Source organism: Tursiops truncatus, chromosome 17 (assembly GCF_011762595.2).
Source record: "Tursiops truncatus isolate mTurTru1 chromosome 17, mTurTru1.mat.Y, whole genome shotgun sequence".
In the NCBI taxonomy this organism is placed as follows: Eukaryota; Metazoa; Chordata; class Mammalia; order Artiodactyla; family Delphinidae; genus Tursiops; species Tursiops truncatus.
The window spans coordinates 53,207,215-53,228,041 of record NC_047050.1 but is presented as its reverse complement, the minus strand read 5'-3'; the positions used below and the strand labels follow the sequence as shown (position 1 = coordinate 53,228,041).

General features: G+C 32.8%; 1 protein-coding gene across 3 annotated transcripts in view; it reads left to right on the top strand.

The window, feature by feature from the left end:
* CSMD3 (CUB and Sushi multiple domains 3) overlaps positions 1 to 20,827 on the top strand; it is a 1,081,491-nt gene that overhangs the window by 1,013,652 nt on the left and 47,012 nt on the right. For all 3 annotated transcript variants that reach the window (XM_033843074.1, XM_019931944.2, XM_019931943.2), the window contains 6 exons: positions 352 to 525; positions 2,555 to 2,728; positions 4,161 to 4,346; positions 6,266 to 6,439; positions 8,572 to 8,754; positions 11,769 to 11,945. In XM_033843074.1, the coding sequence (XP_033698965.1) occupies positions 352 to 525; positions 2,555 to 2,728; positions 4,161 to 4,346; positions 6,266 to 6,439; positions 8,572 to 8,754; positions 11,769 to 11,945 (1,068 nt within the window). The remainder of the gene's footprint in view (positions 1 to 351; positions 526 to 2,554; positions 2,729 to 4,160; positions 4,347 to 6,265; positions 6,440 to 8,571; positions 8,755 to 11,768; positions 11,946 to 20,827) is intronic.

Sequence of the window (20,827 nt, the reverse complement as noted above, 5' to 3'; positions counted from 1 at the left end):
CTTTTCTAATAAAAGCATTTAACACTGTAAAGCTCCTCACTAAGCATACTTTATAGGTATTCCTCAAAATTTTACATGCTATATTTTCATTTTTATACATATTGAAATGTTTGCTAATTTCCTCCAGGCCCAACTGTTACTGGAAGTGTGTTTTCTTTTAATTCCCAAATAGTAGGCATTTTGTTAAGTATATTACAGTTATCTTAATGTTATATAATTGTGTTTGCTTTATTTGTGGCATACTTCTAAGTAAACATTTAAAGATTAATAATGTTATATATGTATACAAATATACAAATCATAATAAAACTTAGATCACAATATTAAAAATATTATTTTGACCAATTTCAGCGGGCCACTGTGGAATTCCAGAGCTTATTGTGAATGGTCAAGTTGTTGGAGAAAATTATGGATACAGAGACACAGTTGTTTATCAATGTAATCCTGGTTTTCGACTGATTGGTTCTTCAGTGAGAATATGTCAACAGGATCACAACTGGTCTGGTCAACTTCCATCCTGTGTGCGTAAGTAAGCATGGCAAAAGTAATTAGAGACCTCTGTTTAGTTCTCTTGAAATTACCAGTAATTTTTTTCTTAGGTAAGAGAAATGATTATATAGACAGATCCACACATATGTACGTGTGTGTGCACGTGTGTGTGTGTGTATTTAAATAACTAAGTTCTCACAGTGCATTTTTTTATACTGACACACACTAGTCTTTAAAGTAGGGTGTGTTCAGAAGCATATAAAACCATCCACCATGAAAGTGGAAGAAATATTAGAAAGTCTGTCATTACTTTGTGGATTTGGAACAATTTTGGAATTGTTTTAATAAAGATCTTACTAGTTCAACAAATATCCATCTGATCTTTTAAGTTAATTTAGATGTGAATTTACACATGAAGGATAAAATGAATTTTAAAATAGCTGAGTAATAACTCTAGTATTTTTTCTTACTCCACTGAATACCCAGCAGTACACAGTATTTCATATCACAGTCTATCCTATTTTGGGTCAGAAAGTAAATTATCCATATATTTCTTATTTTTTTTCTCCTAATAATTTCCATCAGCAATCACTGACATTTGTATTAAAAATGGTGTTAGAAAATTAGAATAAACACTGTAAATGCGTTGTAATTTTAACACTATAGGATCAAATGATAGAGATTTTGGATGCTTCAGAGAAATAATGCGTGGGTCTTTAAGTATGGGTTCACAGGAAATATTTAATTTGTGGCCAGTTACATCCATATTTATAAATTCTATCATTGTCAAATTCTTATCCAATCAACAGAATTTTTTTGGAGTTCTAGTTTAATAGAAAATACATTAATGTGTTGAGATTTAATAGGATAATAGAACATATAGTTAGCAAAATTGCTTCTCTGTGGTGTGTGTGTATAGGGGGCAGACAGTTTAATGATTTAAAGACAGCAATATTATGCTGGATCCATCCCAGATTTTTTGCCTTTCATTATATCAAAGCATAGGCAACTAATACCATTATTTTTCTTGCTGAATAATTGAGACTATAAATGGAAATTGGCCCTTGGGGTAAAACAGGTTTCTTTATCAATAATTTTAAACAAGAATAAGATGCAGTTACATTTTCAAATGAATAGGTTGACGTTAACAATACAGCTGTAAATTAATTGCTCTTGGGTCATTTTTAAAGTACTAAAAGTGACTTGGGTCTTTCACTGTGCCCAGTTATGAAGCAGTATTACTGGACTTCCTGTGATTAATAAAGTGAGATAATGCAATAAAACAGTTCACAGGAATACAGAGTGTTTGGGAAACGCCAGCACTAAATGAACTCTAAAAAAGAACCAAAACTCTAAACGATGTAAATAATGCATCTAATTGATACCATTATTTCCAAAAAAACTGTGCTAAATGATGAAATATCAATAGTGAAGAAACTATACCAGTAAGGTTGATTGGTTTAGGGAATCTTAATATTGGTATCTCAATATGTTAAGAATTCTACAGCATAAGGCATCATTTTTTATTGCAGTCACATAAAGTTATTCTTCAAGCAAGATTTTGCTAATCTATTAATCATAAAAATGGTTGGATAAATAATATTAAAAGAAACTATTTCAAAATTAAATACAAAAAATTGCCTTCATTTATCTGCAATTCTTAAACTTAACTAGAAAAGGAAATTTGGTTTAGTTTCATTCCTTTTGCCATTAACTAGTGATATGAATTTCAGTCATTCCCAAATTTCTTTGAATTTCAGTATTTTTCCCTAAAATGAAATAGAATGAAAAGCTATCATAGAACTTTAAATATCTGTGTACTACTTGCATGTAATTACTACAATTATAAATAATTGTCTACTTACTAATATAATACTTCTATATTAGACTATTTTGGCATTCTAAATTGTTCCTTTGCATTAGTAAAATTACTTTAAGTATATTTTCATATGAAAGTGGCCTTCTTTCCACACTCTTTGAAATGATTAAGTATAATTTTCATGTAATAATTGATAACTAATTATTCTGTTCTGTGTCTCTCCCACCCCGGCCCTGTTGCTATTAGCTGTGAGCTGTGGTCACCCTGGTAGTCCAATTTATGGAAGAACAAGTGGAAATGGATTCAACTTTAATGATGTGGTAACATTCTCTTGCAATATTGGGTATCTTATGCAAGGGCCAACAAAAGCACAGTGCCAGGCCAACAGACAGTGGAGTCATCCTCCACCAATGTGCAAAGGTAAAAATCTAACTATATTCCAGCTTAGGGCATGGTAATAATGTGTCTGTTTAGACACGCATGATAACATTTGAAACAGTTTGGACAGAACAGTAGAAAATTTTCAGCTAATAAAGCAAAAATATTTAATATTGATGTTATCTCATTAGCAATGCTTTCCTTTTTCTTATTTTTTAACATTTTTAGAAGTCAAAACTGACAAACTTTATTTCAGCTGCTTAACTATGTTATCTTGTACCTATTTTATGGCTGTATATAAAATCATTTATATTTTTTTACTTGCAGTTTGCTTCATAATCAATGGAACTTTTCAATTTTTTAAATATTTTTTATAATTTTTATTGGAGTATAGTTGATTTACAATTTTGGATTAGTTTCAGGTGTATAGGAAAGTGAATCAGTTAAACATATACATATATCCACTCTTTTTTAGATTCTTTTCCCATGTAGGTCATTACGGAGTACTGAGTAGAGTGAGTTCCCTGTGCTATACAGCAGGTCCTTATTAGTTATCTATTTTATATACAGTAGTGTGTATATATCAATCCCAATCTCCCAATTTATCCCTCCCCCTCTTTGCCCCTGGTAACCATAAGTTTGTTTTCTGCATCAGTGACTCTATTACTGTTTGGTAAATAAGTTCATTTGTACTGTTTTTTTTTTTTAGATTCCACATATAAGCAGTATCAGATAATATTTGTCTTTCTCTATCTGACTTACTTCACTCAGTATGACAATCTTCATATTTTTGGTTAAACAATGTTTGAGGCCTAGGGCTTCCCTGGTGGCGCAGTGGTTGAGAGTCTACCTGCCGATGCAGGGGACATGGGTTCGTGCCCCGGTCCGGGAAGATCCCACATGCAGGGGAGCGGCTAGACCTGTGAGCCATGGCCGCTGAGCCTGCGCGTCCGGAGCCTGTGCTCCGCAACGGGAGAGGCCACAACAGTGAGAGGCCCGCGTACCGGAAAAAAACAAAACAAAACAAAACAATGTTTGAGGCCTAAATTACCATGATACCTGCATTAGACGTTTATTTATTGTTCTCTCTATAGAAGTATATTAAAGATAATTGTTTTGTGTTTTTTCCACTTCCAAAGATGTATATTTTGTATTGTCTGATAAAGTAACAACCAAATTATCATTTTCTTCCATTTTCTAATTGTTTAAAGCTTGAAAGGTTAAATCTGTACTCAGTGTAATATTTAGGAGTTGCTATTGTTCAAAACAATTTTGCAAAGAAGTTTTCCTTTTTCCAATATTTTCAGCCAAACCAATTTCAGTCCATTATATCCCATTAAAATGTTAATATTATTCCTTGAATCTTTGGTTTGTTTGATTAAATTTACCTTTGAAACTACGTTTCTAATGGAAATCTATATAAGTATATGTATATTATTCCAAACATATATTTCAAAATTTGTCATTTGTTTAGTGGTCAACTGTTCTGATCCCGGAATTCCAGCCAATTCCAAAAGAGAAAGTAAAATAGAACATGGGAATTTCACCTATGGCACTGTGGTATTCTATGACTGCAATCCTGGATATTTCTTATTTGGATCTTCAGTTTTGATATGTCAACCAAATGGACAATGGGACAAACCTTTACCAGAATGTATCAGTAAGTAGATAATGGGAACTCTTCCTTGAGATAATGCCGTGGAAGGAACATGTATATTTACTGTCTTTATGAAATATTTAGGGCTGTGTATCAGACGAAAGCATATTGATTGTATTGTCTTATTTTGAAACTACACTTCCCTATATCCTGCCAATTCAATGCCCAAATGCCATTTTTATTAGTAGTAATGTGATTAATAGTTCTCTGTCATCCCTTGATTTTGAACCTTTATGGAGCAGATAGAATATTAAAAGCAGATGTATTTCATACTCTATGATGTTACCATCCCATGAGAATAAACTATATTTTTATTTTCTATTGTACTAATATTTCAAATTTCATTTAAAGCAAAATTAGTTTAATATAAACAGCTCGAAAATACTTGAGAAATTAGACAAAGGTGTTACTTAATACTTACTGACTTTAAGTATTTATTATATACAGGTACATGCACATAAGAACTGTTAATACACATCATCTTTCAAGTCAGTCAGCATACGAGTGCATTTTGTTATATGTTGTGATTGTAGAATATAAATAAAATAAATTATAGCAGCTTTGCATACAATTAACATGTGTAGTGAGACAATAATTTAACAGAAATAAATCAAAATTTTGTGAAGACATAGAGAAGTGAACATGAATTCTAGGAATTCAGTTTATTGATAGGTCTCAAATATATTTACATCTCAGAGCTGATGAATCTTGGACATGATAGGAGAGAGAAGAACTTTATAGATTGAAGGAGTAGTGTATCAAGAAAGCATTGTGCAAGTAATTTTTGGTTATACTAAATTGCTAAATTATAAAATTATTTTATGATCATGTTTTATTTAAGAGGCACTTTCTTTATGTTCATGGGGTAAGATTTTTTGAAAAATTAGTGGCATCATTCATGTACTCATTCACAAACTGACAAAGAAACAAAACTTTATACAGTGTCTATCTAATTTCATATTCTATGCAGATAATTAAATCAATTGTTGATCCCTTGCTTAAAATGCATTTGATTTCTTTTTGTAGACTGACTAGTCTAATGGTTTAAGTAATTCACTTACTTAGCCTTGTGTGGCTACAACATTAAAGTTAAAAATCTTTTGTAGGACCTGAAAACATGAACTCCTTCAGATTTTCTTAGCTCTTATTTACTTTTTACCTTTTCTTTATTTCCTATAGCACTCCCTGGTACTGTGCTAAGTACTCAGGGGTTTTATTAAGTTTATGTCTCCTTGTGTGCTATTTAATACTTTAGAGTCATATTGTGCTCAGTATTTTTCCAAGTTACAACTAAAAGGGGGCACACAGTAAGTTCCCAAGCTACTTCTCGCTTATAAAGATAATTCTCAATGTGTTAACATCTGATTCTGCTAGGCTTAGCTGTGTTTTGGTTGATAAGCCACTGAGTATTTTGAGGACAATTTATTCATTAATGGCCTGGAGTGGAATCTGGACTACATTATGTGTAGTCTACATTGTGTGTCACAGATCCACCTTCATTCCCTCTCCTTTGCCCTTAAGTTTTTCCCTTTTAATTTTTGTATAGGCTCATTTTGAATCCTATATGACCTTATTTAGCCAATCCACATCACTCCTCTCCCTAACTTTCACATCCTTATCTAGACACATACATACTTCCAACCCATGCACATATGTATATAAACACACACTCACTACCCCCACACATACAATCTTATACCGATTCAATCATTTAAGTTTACTTACAATGTTCCTGTTAAACTCATGCTCAGGGTGAGTGGGATGACAGAATAACTCCTGTAACTTCAACTGTCATATAGATATTTGATTTCTGGATGATGTGTATATTAGAGCAGATAATTCTGATTTATTTCATAAAAAGTTGGTGTAGGTTGTTTGATAGAGATATAAAAAATTTTATATTCAATAATTATGTATTGTAGTGATTGACTGTGGACACCCTGGCGTTCCTCCTAATGCAGTCCTGTCTGGTGAGAAGTATACCTTTGGGTCCACTGTTCGCTATTCCTGCACAGGAAAGCATACCCTTCTCGGCCAGTCATCAAGGACTTGCCAATTAAATGGCCATTGGAGTGGATCACAACCTCATTGTTCAGGTACCACTTGGAAAATTGGATGATATGTGTTGGAAATTACATTAATAGTATTATTATTATTTGGAATATATACACAAAACAATCTAAAGAGGTACAATAATACATTTCTCTTTTAAAAATCTCATGGGAGAAGCTGTAACATTTTTACATTTATTGGAATTCTTCTTAAGGTAATATGAATTTAGAACACAAATTAATACTGATTTTGTAAATGATAAATTACAGGTATATGTTTTGAACTGTGTTGTATCAAATGTAAGTGGTGTTAGGATGCTACTCTCTGTGAAGTGCTTTTTTTATTCATTAAAATAGCTAACCATTCAAGCTTAAGTAGCTATTCCATTTTAGCAGATATAAAATATGTTTCCCTATAAAGCAATGTTATATCAGTAGTTTCCTGTTAGAATTCAGTTCTTTGTAGATGAACTTTGTAAGCAATCAGTTACTTAATAGCATAATTTTAAAATAAAGCCCTAAATGTTTTAAATTAAACTAAGCCAATAATTTTTATGAAAAACATTTATTTTCCTAATTTTATTATTAATAGACAACATATAACTCCTGAGTGTCTATGATCCCAATAGAGTTTTCTTAGAATAAGTAAATATTCAGTGTACTTTTAATTAATAATTTGTTCACAGAGTGAGTATTTGAAAAATCTTTTTTGAGCTGTTTAAGTTACTGTTTTTCTTCAGAAATTGTATTTCAGTTTTACAGCTGTGATTTCTCCCTACTTGATACTATTTATTCTGTTTTTACCTATCAGCCAGATATTGGTGCTCATTTTTCTGCCTGTTCTTTCTACTTACATATTGTCCATTATCTTTATATTATTTTATCTCTGTGGAGATCATATGATGACTTATTAGGAGTTGTTTTACACTATTTTTCCTTTAGAGGTAAAAGTTGTGAAATACTTAGTTTCAGATTCCCCTTGTAATTGTGGTTAAACCCTATGAAATAACTACCTGGTACTTCAAATTTAATCTATAGATTTTTAAAACTATCATAGTTAATTTACTCACTCAGCTAACTGATAATACATATAACACACATCTCTCTCTGTGTCTCTGTCTCTGTCTCTGTCTCTCTCTCTCTCCCTCTCTCCCTCCCTCTCTCTCTTTCTGTCATACACACACACACAGGATTGATTGGGAAACTACTACTTAGTTGTAAAAATAATCTGTACACATATATTTAAAAGTGAAATAGTGACCTTAAATATTTATGTTATTATTAATATTTCATCACATGAAGATGAGGAAATATTAAGAAGGATTCCAAATACACAGGGCGTGTCAAAATAGGCATCTAGATAGACAGAAAGCACTGTCAATGCTTATGTATTCAACTTTCTCTGTCTCTCTTTCTGTGTCTCTCTGTTTCTCTCTCTCTCTCTCTCTGTCTCAAAAGTATACTAATACTGTGGCAACTTTAATTAAAATTAATTAAGAAATGATAAAGAGACAGTAAACCCTAAACACTATAATCAAAAGAGAAACACTTTGGCATGAGCAAAAAATCCGTATTAAGAACTTAAGTCAGAGTTTCTAGTCTTTGTTTACAATTTATTTTTATATCTTCATGTATGAGAAGTATGCAGCTTATTCATTTTTGGTCAGTGGTCATTGATAGAGAAGATTAGGGGGTGAAAGTTTAGAAATACTATATTTTAACATTTATATTTTCCAGTATATCACAGTTCTATTTTAACAGAAACTGATTCAATTCAGAGAAAGAAAGATGAAAATTGCCAAGTCCATGTTTTAAATTTTAATTGTATAAATCCATTCTCATTTGAGCCCAACGAACTGTCAATTATAAATTTTCCATTATGTCGGTTAAGAACTAGATTCTGGAAATACTAATGAAATATCTTCAACTTATTGAACGTCTCCAAATATCATTGGTATGGAAAATAACACCATACTCTGCAACTATTTTCTTTTTCCTTTAGGCTTTTTCTTATGACTGGAGTCAGATAGGAAATATGAATTACGATTTTACCCAGTCAACTTAGCATGTTAAAACACAACATGCACAAAAACAAATTCCTACAAGAATGTTGGACTAAATCATAACTTAATAAATGTTCATTGAAATAAGTTAACTTGAACTGTACTGAATTGCAGGTGATGCTACTGGTACATGTGGGGATCCAGGTACTCCTGGTCATGGTTCTAGACAGGAAAGCAATTTCAGAACCAAAAGTTCTGTACGTTTTGCCTGTGATATTGGTTATATCCTTCATGGCTCAGAAGAAAGAACATGTTTACCCAATGGCAGTTGGACTGGAAGGCAGCCAGAATGCAAAGGTAATCTCAAGTAGAAACTAATAACATTGATGATGCTGGAATTTAATGTGTATCAAATTCAACTGGGTGCTGCTCATGAAATTACTCCTACCAGTTCTTGTCCTCAACCATGGAATAAAAGCAGTATCATTCCAGTTTTACCAACACTGTCCTATAAGAGAAATATGATAGATAACAATTATTAAGTTATTAAAATTATCTCTCATGGATCATTTATATACATTGTTCACATCACAGTAGATATCAGGATTGGAAAAGTTAAAAAGAATTTTTTTTTCCCTTTATCACAGTGCTCTGTATTGTTGACACCACTAGGAAAAAATTAGGTTGTTCTCACATCAACATTACCTCATGATCTGTTTTAGTTTTCAGGTTTGTAGAAATGGAAAAATATAAACAGATGTCTAAGTATAAATGATATTTTTATTTATAGGTATTGCTCATAACTAGAATTCTTAATATTTGGGGTGTTTAAGTAAAATTGTTAATTGTTCTGACTGATTCAGAGTAAACATAATTTTTACAAGACTGCCTAGAAAAGGAAATGTTGCTGGAAAATGACCCTTATAATTTAAATTGTTCTTTTTGAGATTATTTTAGTGCAAAAACTAAACTTGCAAAGGTATGTATGAAATTTACTTGATGTTATACCAAATGTATGGGGTTTATAAATAGAAAACAATTCCCAATAAAACCTTCTTGACAGTTTTTTGATTGACTATATTTTCATACACTTGTATTATGTTTAAAATTAGTATCCATATTCTAGGAAAGATAGTTATCTTTTTTATAACTGGACTAAATTAATAATCTTAAGAGAGAATTGCAGCTCAGTTTCTATTGGGAAAGGATGGGAACAAAGTTGTGGAGCAAAAGACACTAAGCACACTGTCTTCGCTTTATTTCTCAAACTTACTTTCCAAAGGCAAAGTCTTTATAGTGATGTCGTACATTATGTGGGTGATATCTAAGCCAGCTCTTTGCTCAGCTGAACTGCAAAATATTTTTAGACGAAATGCAACCTGGTGCTGACCTTGTTTTGTTAATGTACACATCACAGATAAAATAGACCTAGGAGTTGTAGCAAATAAAACAGAATTAATATTTTCCCCATAAAATGGAGTTCATACAAATCACTTAGAAAAACAGATTCTAGCAGATGACTGGAAAGAGGAAATGAACAGAAAATACACAAGAGCAAAAAAAAATTGCAAACTATAGAAGAAATTCTACATAACTACTAATCAGAATATTACAATTAAACATCAAACGATCATTTTTTCACCTGCTTTAATATGAAATTGTAGCGTATGTGCAGCAAAACTAGAACTTTAAAACATTTCTAGAGGTTTTTTAAAATTATATTTTAGATTAAGTTGATAAAAATGCATATATATTCTTAGCTTTGATTTATTAACTCCACTTTTGAGGAATTTTTTTTTCCTAAAGAAAATAAAAATATTGGGGCTTCCCTGGTGGCGCAGTGGTTGAGAGTCCGCCTGCCGATGCAGGGGACACGGGTTCGTGCCCCGGTCCGGGAAGATCCCACATGCCACAGAGCGGCTGGGCCCGTGAGCCATGGCCGCTGGGCCTGTGCGTCCGGGGCCTGTGCATCCGGAGCCTGTGCTCCGCAACGGGAGAGGCCACAGCAGTGAGAGGCCCGCGTACCAAAAAAAAAAAAAAAAAAAAAAAAATGGGACGTGGTATTGGAGAGGATGTGTGAAAATAAGCAAACTTTCACACTATTGATACAAGTGTGTATTTTTCTAATATCTTGGGTAACACTATATATACTTAAAAATATTTTTCAGAATTAAAATTTTCCAGAAATTCCACTTTCAGAAACTTATCATAAAAATAGGATCAATGTACATAGTTGTATATATAAGCTAGAGTACATTATAACCAAAAATGATAGAGAAACTAAACTAAACTAAATTTCATGTTTATCAGCAGGAGATTAGTTAGGTAGATTATGAATACACACATAATGGAAAACTCTCCAGGTACTAACCTTTATGAAAGAAAGATGCCCTAATTGTAATGTGCAAGATGTATAAGTTTTCTGTCTACACACACATACACACAAACATACAGCACCATTACCAATGATCGACAAAATTAAATATTTAAGATGCAGCAAGAGATATATGTGGTACTTTCTGAAATTATAAGTACACTTCATAATCGTATAGATAGCAAATTCTGTAAAGTATTAAGATGCCTTCTTATACTACAACAAAATTAGGTACTGCATTTGACATAGGCTTGCTTTTTATATATTTAAAAAATTCACTGATGCCATTGGTGGCAAATAGTTAAACATAATACAGAATAATCATATAAAGCATTTGTGTTTGTGACTCCTATTTAGGATACATTGAAAACTTAATGAAAATCATTCCTAGAATTTTAGTGACTTTGTTTTTACTCAGTTAATTTTTTGTACACTTTGGTCCAGAAATAGAGATTATAAAGTTTTAGTGCAAATCAGTTATATACTTATATAAATAAAAACATACATGATGCTTATAATATTTAAGCGTGTTTTATATCTGTTTTATTACAAGTATAATTATAGTAAATCAGTGTATATTTTATATCTGTTTTCTTACAAGTATAATTATAGTAAATCTTTGTTTCTTCTCGTTACATATCTTCCAGTTTTACATGAGCTGCTTTTTAGGCAGAGACTCTTAAAATTCTTCTTTGAAAGACTTTGTGTTACCCCAAAGCAATACTCTCAAGTAATTACTGTGCAAAGTTTTACCAAAATGACTCACAAAATTCTTTAAAAAGTAGCTTTTATATGATTTGTATCCCAGTAATTAAACTAATAAGATATAAATTCATCTTGAATTTCAACTCCTTATAAAAGAGAATTCAATGCTTATTTTAGAGGATTTTATTGCTCCTTTGGATAATCTGAAACAATCATTTAGTCCTTAACTTTTTGTGAGAGGATTCCTAAATACACTATTTTTATATATACTCTTAACCATTTTGTTTTATAGCTGTACAGTGTGGTAACCCAGGGACAACAGCCAATGGAAAAGTCTTTCGGATTGATGGCACAACATTTTCTAGTTCAGTCATTTATTCCTGCGTGGAGGGATATATCCTTTCTGGACCTTCAGTTAGGCAGTGCACAGCCAATGGAACGTGGTCTGGAACTTTGCCTAACTGTACAAGTAAGTTTCTTCTCAGTATTTTGAAGTATCACTAGGTATGTGAAAAATAGTTATATAAACATGTATGTGTGTGTTTTGTAATTAATCAAACCAGGCAAGGTTTTGAATATTTGTATTGTCCTTCACATTAAAAGATGATGATAGTGTTACGGTTCAAGTGTACACTAGTGAGTTTAAGAATCAGTTGGCTTCCAAGGTATCACATTGGCAGAGAAAAGAGGGATCACAGAATATCAGTGCTATTAAATGTAATTTTACAGTATGTTAAAAACAGAGATGAATTATCAGCTATAATCAAGACTAAAAATACAAGGAATGTACTTTCGTTTTGCCAATCTAGCACATATTAATTGTTGACTTGGTTTTTGAAAAAGCAGACTGATTATTTTTGGGTTCGTGAACTATTGTCGGAAGTCCTGATGGCTGATTTGCCCTCTTGAGATGTTAAAAAATGTGGCATTTCAGAGATTCAGCATCATAATGAAATTACCCACTTGTTGGATTTTTTTAATGTATTTAAAATTCCTATATATAAATTAATGTCTATATATGGAAAAATAGAATTTATTTAACTAACAATAATCTATCCATTGGAAAATCACTGCTGCTTATATTAAGAAGAACTGCAGTAGCATCATGTAAATCATGAAATTTTTGAAAGAAGAGCTATTTTAGGATGTGTTCAGAGACTCATTCAAGGAGTCATGAGACGTTGCTAAAGCCCTTGAGTGAAATAGGCTCTGAGGAGACTAATGGAAGTTTCTTGTGTGTTGAAATTTGAACAGATTATACTTTTGCTGTAGAGGCCCTCATTAAAAGTCGTTTGTGAATATTAACATAAATGGGCGTAAGTAAAATTTGTAAATGAGAAGCATGTTGCTTCCAGGATCCAAAAAGATGCTGGGCTTATTTTAGTGTTGTGGTGTGGAGAAGGTCAATAGTTCTTGACAGTGTCAGTGGTAGAGCAGCCCTTTGCTGACCTAGTAATTCCCAGAAATTTACTAAGGAGGCAGGCCTTGTACCATGTTTGGGCGAATGATGCATCCCCCACCTTTTTCTTTAGCTCTTTTGTGAGTATTTGTATTTCCTGAATAAATAGCTGAATTAATCTATTCAGAGGAGGATGCTGTCAAACTAATGCCATGTCATATCTGTGATTCTTGAGAAAGTTAGTTGTAGTTAATATCGTGCCTGAAAACTGTTGAGATACTTCGTGTATATTGTGTCTCTTCAAAGGTAAAGGCACACTATGGCTGGAAGGTCGTTGAAATAAGCACTGAATAGAACATATCAGCCAAATGTGCAATAGCAAAGTATTTCTCAGTTGTTGATTTGAATCAGTAACAAGTTATATTCCTGGCCTTGTGTCAGCACCAGATACTGTTACATCTAATCTTTGCGAGTAGTTTTTTTACTTCACCTTGGGCAGTTTTCTCATGGCTTAATCAGTATTCTGCCAAATAACTCAAGGAGTTTTCTCCTTACGTCTCCAGAGATCTGTGTGTGTGTCCTCTCTTGTATTCTGTCTCACTAAGTCTGTCCACTTTGTTGTCTCCTGTCCAATCCATCTTTTCAACTCAGGGAGTCTGCCGGGCTCTGCATGGGGTCCTTCTCCCTGTGCCACAGCCTGGAAACTCTCTTTGGGCAGTAAGACGAGGCAGTCATAGCAATCACCTCATTTGTTTCCTGTCACTCAAGGATCACTGTGCTTTGCTGCCTGATGAAACTTGTACTTTTTTTGAGGGGGGTGGGATTGGGAAGTTGTTTCAAATGGAGAGTAAATTCTTCCTTGTTTCTCCATCTTGAAGGAAAGAAGTCCTCCTACTTACTTTGAAAATGTCTCATTTTTTAAAATACTGAACATTCTAACAATTAAGAAATATGCTTTACGGTTTTCATGGTACACCACCCCAATCTGAGCCTTTAAAACTCTTACCTAGTACCCTTTAAGAATTAGCTCAAACGGCACATTTGGCAAAAGCCTTCTTAGGGCACTTCTTCCTCATATCTGCTTTGGCTAAAACTGATCTCTCTACATTGTATAACTCTTTTATGGCAGTTCCTTACATCACTAAACTATAAACTTAATAGGGCATTAGTAACTGGGGCTGTTTATATCATTGACCCTCTAGCAACTGATACATAAATTGACCAAGTAAATAGTTGTTGACTGACTCAGATATCTCATATGAATTTAATTTAGCTATTAGTGCACATGACTTACCATTCCACTCCATTTTAAAATACTTGCAGAGGGGGCTTGTAATTTATAGATAACATAGCACACAGTTTCTGGTATATAGTATGTTTTCAATATATAGTTATGAAAAAGAAGGAAATAATGAATATATTCAGAATAAAGGAAATATACTGAGTAACATTTCTTTTCACATTGAATAACAATTTTTTTTATTCATGGATAAATACCTAAGTCTTTTATTTAAAGTATTTTCCAACTTTAGTAAAGAAAAACACATACTAGTTCTTAAGATTGAAAATTAGATTAAATTTTTTACTGAATTGTTTTTGGTTTTCCTTAGGAATTTTTAAACAAGTTAAAAAACACTCAATTCAACACAGACCGGGAGCAAATAACATATCAAAATTTAAAGTCTCTTTTTTATGTCAGTTCTTCAAGGAGAAATATTGTGTTGAGTAAGGTATTTCAAGCATTAGCTTTTAAATGATGAATTGCTATTAAACTAGAAACTGAGAATTTTAACAGTTGATTTACTTCACAGCAAACACCTCAGTAGCAACCCAAACCAAAAGCAAAAATAAAAATATCCTTCAAAAAGAAACACAGAGAGAGGTTTCAGTGGAAATTAAAACAGATTAAACTCCTGTAATTAAAGAATCTAACATACTGAAAATTTTATATGTGGTGATCTGTTGTTGATTAGAACAAGTGTTTCAGAGTCCTTCTCATTAATTTGCAGTGGAAGTTAATTTCAATATATGATTGATAGAATCATGTAATTTTGGAGCTGGAAGAGATTGTATCGTAGACTTAAATGCATAGGTCAGGAAATTGAGGCACCAAATCATTTAACTGATTTACTGAATACTGACAGAGCTCACCACTAAACAGTTATTTCTGCCACATAAATGGATGAAATTTCCCATTAAATTAATTTTTTCATTTCTTATATATACCAGAAACATTAAATTCAAATAAAGCATATGTTTAATAAATTTTGATTTAATGTAATTGCCTTTTGCAGGCATTATTTTTCTAGTATCTGTATGCAAGGACATAAACATGAATTTAAAATGAATTAAATTAAGTATGAAAAAATTTAAAGTATTGAACTAAATTTCTAAACCAAATTCCTGATTCCAATTTTTGGAAAACCCACCTAAAGAAAACAAAATCTTCCTTTTTTTCTTTCCATTCAAAGTGTTACTATTTCTATTCATAATAAATAAATTTGTCATTGCTTACCATTTGTTAGGATTTATGTTAAGTGCTTTACACAAGTTCTCTCACTTAATCCTCAGAACAGATCTATAAAGTATATACTATTATCCTTTCTATTTCACATTTGAAGAAATGGTATCTTACAGAGAAAATATAACTTTCTTTCCTGTGCTAACACAGCTAGTAAATGTAGATTCTAAGATTTAAACTCAAGTCTTTTTAACTCAGGAAGCAATGTTATCAAGTTCACTTCATTTTCTCCTTCTGTATTTTTCCTCCTCCTTGTTTTCTTGCTTTATTTCCTATTTTTTTTTACCATAGTCAAATATATTTGACATGATATAAATATAGAGCATTGCTTATAAGGCATATGAAAATGTTTTGTTAATTTATAGCCTGTTCCTCTCTTACTTTTCCAATTTGTCTACATTTACCAATTGGAGTTCTGCAAAGTTATGTCATTTTTTAATGAGCTGATCACTTGTAAAATTTGTGTTTGCTCAACAGTACTTTCCACTCAAAATTGCAATTTTCTCTATATAGCTTAGCAATAATTTTTTGGTTATCTCAAGATGAGAGTTCAAACATATAGTACAGGTATGTCAATAATCTAAATCTTGCAGGAGATGAAATATTTTAATATGATGAGTCAAAAGAAAAGAACAGGAGTACTGTTGAATCACATATATTATAATTGAAAATAGGGATCTGATAGATTTAGGACAATATCAGTTGAAAGATAAAATCAACAAGATTGATTACATGACACACGTTTCAATATAGGGTGATTTGAATAGGAAAGAATTAATAAAAGTCTTAAAATATAGTTGAATAAATCATCTAGTTACAATGGTTGAATGAAAGTAAAATATAAAGAATTGAATTATATTTAGATTTTTTTTCTACATTTTAAAAATAAAATTTTGGTTACTTTAAATGTTTTCCCCCTCCGTAACTGGGCTAGTTATCCTTAGGCAGCTAGTACCTCCTGCATAGTGATAATCAAAGGAGTGATCCAATTTTTAGAATATTATTTTATTTTTAACTTATTATGGTAATATAGTTTATATAAAATACAGTTTAAATGAAATAGAAAGAGAACCGCGGGTATATAATATAATGGGATGACTTATGGATTCAGTTAATAAAAAATCATTTACCCAGAACCTATCATAGAGCCCTTTGCCAGGAACTGGCAAATTTTAGTAAGGTTGGTCTCTGGTCTCTAATATTTCACACGCAGTAAAGTAGCTTTGGCATTTCAAGCATTTTTGCCCTTTGAGAATTTCCTACCAGAGTGATTTGCAAATATACCTTTTATTTGCTTGATTTCCCAGCAGCAAAACAAACACACACATGCACAAACACACACAGATTTTTTTGTTCTTAAAACACTCCTTTCCAGTCACATGTGTAGATGTGTCACCTGTGATTTTCCTTATCCATTTTCATGATTTTAGAAAACATTTCTGGAATAAACACAATTTAATAATAATGGTAATGCCCCTACTTTTCTTCCTCATATCTAGCCTTATTACAGATATTGGTAAAAGGATAAAATGCTCCTCACATAAATTCTAACTGCTAATATTCTCCAGCTTCAGATTATAGAGGAATTGAGAAATTGTACACTTAATCTTTCTCTAAAAATATGCCTCGAAACCAAGAACTCTTCCCTCTTCTCTACGCCTATCCTTCTGCATCTCCAGACAGGTCCTTATTAAACCCACCACCAGTGCTGGAGTATGAAGTTTCCCCCAAATAACTAATTTTCTCATGGGTGAGTAAAAGAATATATCATGAGATCAAAATCATGCATTCAAATATCGTGAACACTTTGGCAGAGAAATTATAAATGTTAAGAAACATCCACAGAACTTAAACCAAGCTGGAAGGAAAAGATATGTGCTACAATACCAAGAAGCTTGTAACAGTGTCCTGATTTTAAGATTTGGTGAAGTCCCCTTCTGTAATGTTCAGACTGAGAGAGAAGATCTAAAAACTAAGCACAAGTAAATACTCATTAAAAACATATATACATTTTTTGTTAACACAGAAACCCTTCAAGATACTAATAGTATGGAAACATTATCTTTCACAAAATCTAACAGGCAGAGCCACCTCTGGTACCTAGGGCACATAGTGTTTGGGAAAAAGATACAATCTGTGCCAGGACAGGGCTTGTCAAGTAAGGATTGGCTGTCAGGTCTAAAGAAAAAGAAGAAGAAAAAAAAAATATATATATATATATATATCTGTATATGTATACATATATATATATATCTGTATATAATTTGTTTCTTGGATATTTTTTTTAACCTACCAGGACTTCTGTTTCCAAACTGATCAATGCCCTGCATCCTACAAGTCATTTGGGCCAGGGACAGCATACTTAATCATATCCAGTGATGAATGAAACTACAGCTTTTTGTTCCAAATACCCAACACAGAAATGGCTCTTACCCAATCTTTTTTTTACCAGCCTGAGAATTCTCATGGATTTTTTTTGTAGAGGATAGGTCAGGGAGCTGGGCTAGTCTTACACAAGAGAAAGCTGGGGGCTATCCCAGAATGAAACTGGGGGAGATGAAGCTAAAAAGTCATCTAAATCTTCTCAAGAAGAGAGAATTATCCTTCAGGGCAGCGGTTCTCAGACAGGGGTGATTTTGCTTCCCAGGGGCAATGTCTGGACATATATTTGGCTGTCACATTGCAGGTGAGTGGGATGAACTGTTGGTATCTAGCAGGTAGAGATCAATGTTAACCCCCCCCCCCATGCATAAAGCAGCCAAGAATTATTGGTCCCAAATGTCATAGTGCCAGGGTTAAAGTTGAGAAAACTTACCTTACTGAGATATAAAAAGGAAACTAACTTTTGCGTTGGGAGATTATGTAGAATCAGAAGTGTTACCCGGGAAGTGGCTTGAGCACCTTTCTGGAACTTCATTGTGCTACAGAACTCTGTTCTGGACTTGAAACCCAGCAAAGCACATGTGTAATGATGTCCAAGCAAGCATGTCCATTGCTGCACTGTGTACAGTGGGAAAATGATGGGATAACTCAAATATCAGTCACAGGGGTTTGGTTACATGAATCATATTGCATGTATATCCATGCAAGGGAATATCATGTCATTAAAAACAAGTTAAATGGATCTATATGTATTAACACATAAAAATGTTCATTAGATATTGAGTAAAAAATGAATTCTGTTGTAAAAGTGTGGGTAATGTGATCATATTTTTTTTAAAAAATGCATATTTATAATGTTCATTTAAGAAGTTAAAAGAGAAAGTAGCTTTGAGGTGGCATAGATTGACTAGAATTAGTACAATTATGTTTTATATTTAGCATAGAGGTTATATACTTAGATTTATCATAAATGATGCCAAATAAGCATCAATTACATGATAGAAGCTAATTAGAAAAGCTCACACAAAACCAAACTCAAACCTTTCAAACAATTCATGTGTTTTTGAGAATTTGAGTTGTTTAATTATTCCTTACATACTCATTCACTCATTTATTCTTTAAACAACTATTTTACTTAATCTCTTATGATGAGTCATGCCCAAGACTAGGCTCAGAGAATACAGTAGTGTAGAAAAGAGACAAAATAACTGTCTTCATGGAGTTTATTGGGTTGTTGGGTGTGTGGATGCATGCGTGTGCGTGCGCTTTTGCTGTGTGCATGCACTCTTGCTGTGTGCGTGCACTCTTGCTGTGTACATAAGGGATTTGGTGACCTTAGAAAAGATTCTCTTGCATTAAACCACAGCACCCTGTTGTTAGGCACTAATGTCTCTGAATTTTAGGGGAAAGCCCTAAAGAGCTACTATTCTAAGGTTTTGCCTAAAAAAACCCCGAAAGCCTCTTTTTGTTGCTGAAAACAAGCTGGTGGTGACTGAATTGACTTGTGGAGCAGGTGCTGTTTACAAAGATTGTTGCTATTGGAAACTTCCTCTTTGACCTTTGCTTCATTATGAAACCACCAGAACAAATCCTTCTAAAGCTGTTGTTATCAGGCATTTCATTCATGATGCTGCCAAGATATGCAGAACTCTTCCTCAGTCTTCTCTAAAATAAACCCTCTGTCTTCTTTCGGTGGCTACATCTCACTCAGCTCATGTGCCTTACGACTGGGTTAGCTGTTCTTTCTTGCCAGAATTCTAATTCAGTCTGTAAAGCGCTGCCCAGAAAACAGTAACTATCTGTTGGTGTTCTCTTTAATTTTCCTTCTTCTTAGCTTTGAATCTAGATTAAAAATATAAAATAACAAGTAAAATAAAATGAAGTCTTAAACTCATTTTTATATGATTACACGTTTTAAAACTGCAAAAAGAATTGACATCTTATGGTAAACAAGTAGGATTTGATTTCCTATTCAACTCAGTTGTACGATTTAAAAAATATTTTCCTTGTCAGTAACTAAAAGAATTAAAATCATCCTATATACAAAACTCTTATTAGGAGTCAGATAGAAACACTCAATGAGTGATTTCAGCAAACTCTTCAGGGCTCTGAGCATTAGCAGGCGGAATGTTGTGAATATTATTCTTTAATTTAAATGTCATCATTCATGGTCCTAAATTTCTTAGGCTCAACAGATTAGAATAATATGAAAAAAACCTTGACATTCATAATTTTAATGGTAAATTAATAAATACGATATAATTTAATTGTCATTAAGGTCTTCTATGTCTTAATCTATTTTTAGTCTTTAACCCTAGACTTCCAAAATGGGAACTATTAATTAATTACTGTTAATTCAAAATAAAAATGAGACAGTATAACTTAGATTTACCTGGTAAAATTATTTGTCCTTTTATGAAAAAAAAATTCAAAAGGCAAAACAAATACTAAAAGGCAGGTATGCCACATGTTTTTTGTCTCCAGAAAAGGAAAAGTGATGTGACCTTTTGTGTTTTCCTTTTTCTCTTAGCCACCAGAAAGCGTTTAGCCAAGCATGCTTAAATCATGTTTCTCAAAACAGCAAGTGCTTTTGTGGCTTATATATGATCTCTGTTATGCTTTGTTCTTAAATGCCATATTTAGACTTATTTCTGTTTCCTATGCTGTCATCAGTCTTTTTGAAAGTTTTTGTGTGGCGTCATTTTATAAATGAGAATATTATATATGTAATTTGAGACAGCTTTATGGACCAGCATGATTGTTAGGATCTCGTGCTCAAAAGCCTCCTGTGGTTGGTGTTTAATGCTCTGTGATCACTGTCTCAAAATTTTTAATGATTTAATCTTTGAATTTGTGTTTTATAATCAAAGCCCACTGGGACAATGGAGCATGTGCTGAAGGTTTGGAGAGTCTGCTCTTGTACAATTTGCCTCCCTGCCTCCCTGTCTTTCTAGGATGGGTTATAGGCCTTTAGCTCCCTACCACCTGCTGCCCCTGGCCCTGCCTGGCCTTCCCACTCCCACCCCTGCTCTGGGCCACTGATGCCTTC